At 40.5% G+C, this 7,529-nt stretch overlaps 1 protein-coding gene across 1 annotated transcript; it reads left to right on the forward strand.

The window, feature by feature from the left end:
• Positions 1–1,215: 1,215 nt before the first annotated feature.
• Positions 1,216–5,686, forward strand: LOC104958301 (myotonin-protein kinase-like). The gene is made up of 8 exons (XM_010786022.1): positions 1,216–1,332; positions 1,475–1,554; positions 1,671–1,767; positions 1,945–2,132; positions 2,834–2,931; positions 3,888–3,949; positions 4,212–4,286; positions 4,604–5,686. Exons 2-8 carry the CDS (start codon positions 1,493–1,495, stop codon positions 4,703–4,705), a joined length of 684 nt encoding a protein of 227 aa, XP_010784324.1. The 5' UTR covers positions 1,216–1,332; positions 1,475–1,492; the 3' UTR covers positions 4,706–5,686.
• The last annotated feature ends 1,843 nt before the right edge of the window (positions 5,687–7,529 follow it).

The following is a 7,529-nucleotide window of genomic DNA, read 5'->3' on the forward strand; positions in this document are numbered from 1 at the left end:
GGTACACCATTAGTAATGTGTAACCACTCAGAAGACAGCCCATCAAACTGAACACATTGGGACCTTTCAGAGAGGTAGTTCACAAACCACCCCACTGCATGGCTGGATATGCCAATACTGACTAGCCTCTGCTTCAAGATGCGATGATCGACAGTATCGCCTACATTTGTTTCCGGTGACTTTATTTTGAAATTCAGTTCCTGACGGCAAAAAAGCCCGATATTATAGAATCAAACAAATAAATAAAAACAAGGATAATTGTGTGTTATTGTTGAGTAAATAACAGTGTGTTATTTAGAAAAGAATAACAAATTACAAGGAAAAAAAGATTTAAAAAATACAGATTTCAGTATTCTGAGGCTCTGAGCCCCATTTCTTTTCCTCACGGACGGCAAAAAAAGTCTGGCATTATACGATTTAAAATAAAAACAATAATCGTGGCTTGATATTGAGCAAGAAAATGTTTTTTATGAACCACACAGCTTCCGGTCTTCCAAGACCCGACCGGACAAAAAGACGTGGTGCAGGCACGAAACATACTACCAATAGAAATACATTTATTTTAAAATCGTTCTGTGTGACACGGGAAAAAAAGGGGAAAATCATGTTGGTGAACACGTATCAATAGATTAAATGTCGTGACTATAACAAGAAATGCAGTGAGACTGGGTTGTAATAACTGTAGGTTTGCATGCAGGTTTTACCTCAGGTAAAACATATTTAGATGTCTGGGACATATTTATTAGCAGTATGTTATGTACACTAAGCCAGTGTATTTAGACAATCCCGTTTAACTTAGACAAAGAATGAGGGACAGGGGATGTGAAGCTGACAATTGAGCGGCCCGACCAAGCAAGGAGGCAGAGGCAGAACGTCCAAAAATACAACCCGGTGTGGGCATTTATTAAGTCATACACATCATTCACAGCCTCAATCCGGCTGAACATGTGCACACCGTCACCAACCACAGGGATTTTTGCACCACACTACCAGCCTCCAAACAGACAGGGCAACAGAGCCTAAATACACACCCACACTAATCAAACCAACAGGACACAGGTGAGGGGGGAGCAATTAGACACAGGTGGGGGGGGAGGAGACAACACAGTGCACCAGGTGAACATAATCAGGAGTAACAGAAAGAACGGGAGGGGGAACACTTTTCAAAATAAAAGACATGTGCAATATACAAGGCCCGAAGTCGTCAGTCCATAGTGACGAAGTTACCTTCGTCACAGGGGATTTACTGGAAATATGTTTTAGTAGTTGTCCGGTCAACCTTACACTTGATGGGTATATAGCTGAGGACCCAGGGAGAGTGCCTTGTTAAATGTGAGATTTTAAGGATGAGCGCTTCTCAGGCACGTTGGAAACAAGTGCTTTATTAGTGAAAAAATGTGGCCTCACACACAAATCAGTTCAACTTCTAACAAAACAACACCAGCTGGTTATTTGTATCTGTTGTGTCCTGCAGGAGACGCTGTCTGATGTAATGGACAGAGCTCCAATTGGGGTGCACTTGGCTTTTGTTGGATACTCTTACACCGCAACCTGGTAAACGTATTTCATGGTTGATGCTTTGCGTGCATCCAATGAGTATAACCGGCTTTTTAGAAAGAATCTGATTCCGGAGTTAACTGAATATTCTACAATTGCTCTCTCTTTTATAGTCAGACGGGTGCCATCGACCGAAGTCTAGACATCATGATGCAGATTGACCACTCAAGTCTCAGGGACTGTGAGAGCCGTTACACACCGGAGAAACTGGTGAGACATCATCCACCTGAAGTCTTTAGGACCCTTTGTCTGTTGTCAGGTTGCACCAGTTAACTTACAGTGTATGCAGCATTTATATGACTGTACTTTCATATGATCATAAATATTATTCGGTGTGTTTCCTCATTCTGATGGGCCTTATTTGGCTTACCCATGGTTCGAATGCAGAGTCAGCAGTGGCAGCTCACAGACAATCTGCCAGATGAGCTGTCTGCATTGCTGGAGCTTCCACTCACATTAGAGCAAGGTCAAACTGCATCCACCCACACCACCACTGAGGAAGAGGAGGAGGAGAATGAGGAGGAGGATGTGGAGGAGACCAACCAAATATCCGGACTCCATGAAGACTTGCAGAGGTATCAATTGAAATAATTAAAAATTAGGTTCATCTTAATAATATTGCTTTCCATAGTGCGTCCACTGGGTCAGGGAGGGAGGGGGTGATGTCAAGGTGCCTTAGGTATATTTAGTGGGCACAAGTTCTCCACAGCCTGCAGGTTTTCCAGGTTTAATCAATTTAAGTTAATCATTCATCTGGGAGTAATGTAGACAATACCTCATCGCTGTGTTATTTTCTTCTTTTGTACCACGTGTTGGTGCCCTGGTAGTTAGATTTCTATAACTCTTTGTCATTGTATTGTCTCTTGGCACTGCTATAAGCTCTAAATCCCTAAGTGTAGGTCCATGCTTTAAGTTTAGCACTGACTTCTGCATTAACCCAATGTTTATAATTTGGGAATGTCCGCACAGTATTGCTGGCTACAACGTAGCCAGGGAGAAACTCTGGAATCATACAGCTTGAAAAACTATTTTTATGTCATATATATATATTTATTATTTTAAGCAATTATTATTTAACTGTTTGTAAGAAAAGAATACTGTTAGAAACATTCGCAAACTAGAAAAAGTACAGGTATAGGTCAACTATATATATTTTACCCTTCAAATTAAATATCCATTGCAGAGGCATTACATTATCCCAACCCAATTTGAGAAATAAAATAACAACAATAATAACATATGATGAAACTCACAGTCTTCCTTCTTTACCCACCAGGCGGTTACAGGAGGCAGAGAGGAGATATTGTGAGCTGGAGAAAGAAATGGAGAGGTTGAAGGGGGAGATGCAGGACTGGAGAGCCCCCAAGGAGACAGGCAAGGGATCAACAGCCCTGCTTCCTCTTCACACCATCATCTTCATCATCCTCTGTTCCGCTCTGTTTCACTTTATATTGTATGCAGTCATGCCATGAGACCGCAGGGACCAATAGATTTGAACACTGCAAAGAACACAGTCATGAAATTGCAATCATTATATGACAATGAATCATAGTATTACTGTAAAGCTACACATAGGGATGTTGGAACTGTTGATGTAAATTACATTAAAAGTCATGGCCATATATAGGTAGACATGTCGTTTTTGTCGAGATCAAATTTAAAAATCTGCTGCTTTCAGAATGCCAGGTAGTTCAGTAATATGACCTGATCACACAGACATCAACATGACCCAAGTACTACTTTACAGTCCTGAGTCTCTTAAGAACAACATAAATGTGAGGTGGAGCGAGTTCCAAACAATATGAGCAACTCTGAATAAACACACGGCTTCACAGTGCTGGCAGCATCTGCTTCTATTGGAGTGCTCAGTCAGAACATGGTGATAAATACCCACTCTAAGAATAGCCTTGGTATGCATGAACTTGGAAGCCCCTTTCCATAAGTCAATACGGTGTCATGAGCTTTTTAAAGAGGCAGCGGTGAGGGTCTTCCTGCTGCTGGGCTAATGGATGACAGTGCCATGAAAAATTACCAGAACTCCTGTTGTTGCAAAGCCATGTGGAAAAAAATCACATGCCTCGCTCCATGTGTGACGATAAAAAGGCTTTCTTCACTTCAGCTGCTGCTCTCTCCATCACTTCTGTCCCTCCATTAACCTGCACACCGTCGTCCTTTCATCACCACAGAGATGTACTGTTTTTTTGTTTTGTTCTTTGTGTTATTACAAATCTGGCTGGCCAGCAGTGCACCCAAAGGCTGAATGCCTGCAGCAGCAGCAGTGCCGCCGCACATCATGGGCTCTGATGTTCCTCTCTCTCCTCCAATCACAGCACTGAGTCTCTGCCCAGCATCTCTTGCTCTGCCTGCCCACTGTGTAGACGCACCAAGGGATGTAAGCCTAACTTTTTTCCTCTTTCATGTTCTCTTTCTCTGCCTGACATGGAAAAACAAAAACTCTTTTTAAGTGCATGTAACCTGTTGGATTCTCTGGTGAATCTCTGCATCTGTTGCGTAAGTAAGGCTTGCAAACAGAAGATTGTACTGTATGACATACGATGTGTACAGCTGACTTAGCACTTATCAATAGCAGAATATTTGTTTATGTTTCTATAAAGCTGCTGTCTGTTCACCAGTCTGACTTGCATGTGTTACAGAGGGAGAGAGTGCCCCCTGCCTGCCATTACCCACTGGTGATTCCTCTCCACCGACACCTGCTCCTGTTCCACAGGGTACACAAAACACTCAGACAGCAATCTATCATTGTGTGTGGGAGAGAAACTCCCTCTGCAGGGAACACAGGGATTGTAGCCTTTGCAGACCATTTACATGCACTAAAACCTATATAACACACTACAGGAGAGGAAAAAACCCAAAAGGATCAACTCTACTGTGAATTATTATCATTACTATTATGGTTTAACTTTTGGTGTTGTAAATGCAATACAGTATACATCAGCACAAGACAATATTTTAGGCCAAAATTAATCCTTTATATGAGTTCATTTCAATCAATTTGAAAGAAATAAGCTGTTTTTTTGTCCTCCAGGTTCGCCTGCCACAGGTGACGAGTGAGTCCTACCTGCTGGTGTGTGCCAAAGGGGGGGAGCTCCAAGCATGGCAGAGAACCTGTTACACTGAGCTCTCCTGAATGCATTTTCAAGGTGGCATATAATGACTTCTCCTAATATAACAAGACAAAGGGCTGAGGTCACGCTTTGCCGGAAACAGGCAAAGCAGGACTGCAAGGGGAGCTGCGGAGGGTGTCAGTACTGTACACAACTTTTAAAATGAAGTGTTCCAACTGATATGAGGAGAAAGGGGGCTCAGACTGCTGGGAGCTAATGAGGAAGAAATGATGATGATGAAATCTTCTGACCTACCTTGCCTGCTTACCAGATGGACAGTCATGATAGAGATGCACTGAGTTTTGAGCACAGTGAGAAAAACACTCACCTTAATGTGTGACAATGACAATCAGGTTTCAGTGACACACAGAGGGTTAGAATCTCTTTTGTATAATGTATCTGCACCTTTGGGTGTATTGGTCTTGTGTTGCACTCCTATGGGCATGTTTTTGCTGTGCCTGTATTTATATTCAAGGGTTACTAATAATGACCCAGATATGTTTGTATATTAACTTGGGCCATACCATCATAGGCTCTGAACGTGTAAAGGGTGTGCTGCATAGACACAGGCAAACATTATGGAGGATTGAGATTAATCATTTCACTATTACAATTTATCTCCCTATACAATTGTCTAAGTGGCTATTTCAAAGCCCTCCACACATTGCCAGAATTATAATTATGATTAGTTGAACATGTTTGAATTTGTTTGGTGTAAATTTGTAAAATTTGAGAAATAACCAGAATCAGGCATGATGTATAATGTGTGTTTTATTGAAGAATGTGAACTTGTCCTCAGGCGGATATGAACCCCTACATTTCTTCAAGCAATAATGATGATATGACCTTGTTCTCTCTACATCCCCAACCTTTACAGTGACAGTGACCTTCAATTCTGCCATTAAAACCTTTAAAAGTTATATTGAAAACAAAACATGAACTCAAATTTGAAACATTGATGTTCTTACACTTGCATTCAAAAAGGCTGTATTTACACTGAAAAATGAATTGCACTGAAAAAATTAAATACTGTCTTTAAACATTATTTTATGTTTTATAATTAATTATTCAAGCATTCTGACATCCAATATTTTTTTTATAAGGCCTGGGAGAGGATGTTAGGATAGGATCACCATTTGTAAAAGAAAAGGAAAAAGGAGGTGGGATACAGATATTGCCCCCATGATATTAATTCAATTTCTGGTGTTTATTTCTTAAAGTCATAGAAACCTCCTTAAGTTTATTATTGAGCAAAAATGTGTTAACGTTTCACCAAATATGTTTCCATAAAGTGAATTAACAACAGGAAGGTTAACCGGTTACACGTCACATGACTTCTTCTTCTGTAGTTTTACCTATAGACTGTAGTTATTGTGTAAAGCAGTGATGGAATAAGTACTCAGATGTTTTACTTGAGTAAAAATAGCAATACTATAAAACATATTCTGTTACAAGTAAAAGTACTGATTTCAAAATCGTACTCAGGAAGAACTACAAAAGTATTGGCATCAAAATATAATTCAGGTACCAAAAGTAAATGTTATGCGTAATGGCCCATTTCAGAATTGAATATTTTATATTACTGGGTTGTGAATATTAATGTGCTAGTGTGTTTGTCAGCTAATGTTAAGTGCTGTATTTAAAGCTGCTGGATATTTTTGCCTCTTTTAACCTCTATGTTGACACAGGGAGAAAATGACTTCTTTATTAATTAATAATGGCCAAATATAATAGTCAAGCACCTCAGAATATAGTGCATTTTGTGTTTTAGACACGGATAAATCAGATGTTAAATGCTGCAGAGTTTTACCTGTGTTCATTTTTTAGAAAAGTGTGCAACGACCACACTGCTGTATCATGTTCATTTTCATCTTGACTATAATGTGATTTACATCCTTTTTTTTTAGCCCTGTGTGGCCCTCAATGTCAGTGCTCCCCACACACTGCCCTTTATTTTATAAGAATATAAAACATTTCCTTTAGTGAAGGTAAATAAAGAGTGTTAGAGATGTAGGCTGCTTCGTTATTTGAAACATTCTCCTTGTCCTCTGCTATTATAGAAGACACCTTTCTCTATAACAAATACACTGTTGGTGCCCAGACTAGTCAAACACACTCAGCTAAACACCGCCATCTAGCGGGCAAGGGAAATCATTACATCTTCAGAAAGAGGGACATATTCTCCCGGAGTTTAAAGCAGTGGCGTCTGGCCCACCCACAGCCAATCAGCGCTTCATAGAGTAGAGCCGGGAAGCCCAGAAGGAAGTGCCACAAACTGCAGTTCATCTAGTGGCCGACAGGAGATGGATGCAGAAAGGAGCAATTCCGATAGACCACCATGTTAAAATGCCCAACTTTACAGCAGAAATAAACATGTTTCTAGCCTGGATCCAATAAAACTTATTCTGGATATAGTTAGATTCCACCTTCATGACAATGGAACAGGGAGTGCATTTTTTTACCGTGAGTTTTTATAGTAAGTAAAGTAACTTTTGCCGTGAGTGAATGAAAGTATTATCTCTTCTTGAAGTCTGCAGTTTAGCGTGAACACATTTGCTGAATATGAAAACACTCAGTGTGTGCCCATGTGCGACTGTCAAGGATAAGCAACCTGTGGCCGCCGATATATATATATAGATATATATATATATGTCATATGTATTATTGCTACACAAAGATTACATTACAGTTGTAGTGTCGCCAACTCCGTATGCAAAAAGACAGCAACATGCATCTTTTAGATCTTTCCAGACGAGAGATCTCTCTTCCCCGTCTGTGTGCGAGGGGGCGGGGCAGTTTACACACACGCTCTGCTAGATGCATGCAACGCAACAACACACACACACG

This window comes from Notothenia coriiceps, unplaced genomic scaffold (genome assembly GCF_000735185.1).
Source record: "Notothenia coriiceps isolate Sejong01 unplaced genomic scaffold, NC01 NC01_scaffold00028632, whole genome shotgun sequence".
In the NCBI taxonomy this organism is placed as follows: domain Eukaryota; kingdom Metazoa; phylum Chordata; class Actinopteri; order Perciformes; family Nototheniidae; genus Notothenia; species Notothenia coriiceps.

Excerpts from the sequence above, each read along its gene's own strand:
- LOC104958301 (XM_010786022.1), top strand. The coding sequence starts at position 1,493 with ATGGACAGAGCTCCAATTGGGGTGCACTTGGCTTTTGTTGGATACTCT. Across the intron at positions 2,932-3,887 it reads GAGAGCCCCCAAGGAGACAG|CACTGAGTCTCTGCCCAGCA; the intron begins GCAAGGGATCAA and ends CTCCAATCACAG. Across the intron at positions 3,950-4,211 it reads GTGTAGACGCACCAAGGGAT|AGGGAGAGAGTGCCCCCTGC; the intron begins GTAAGCCTAACT and ends CATGTGTTACAG.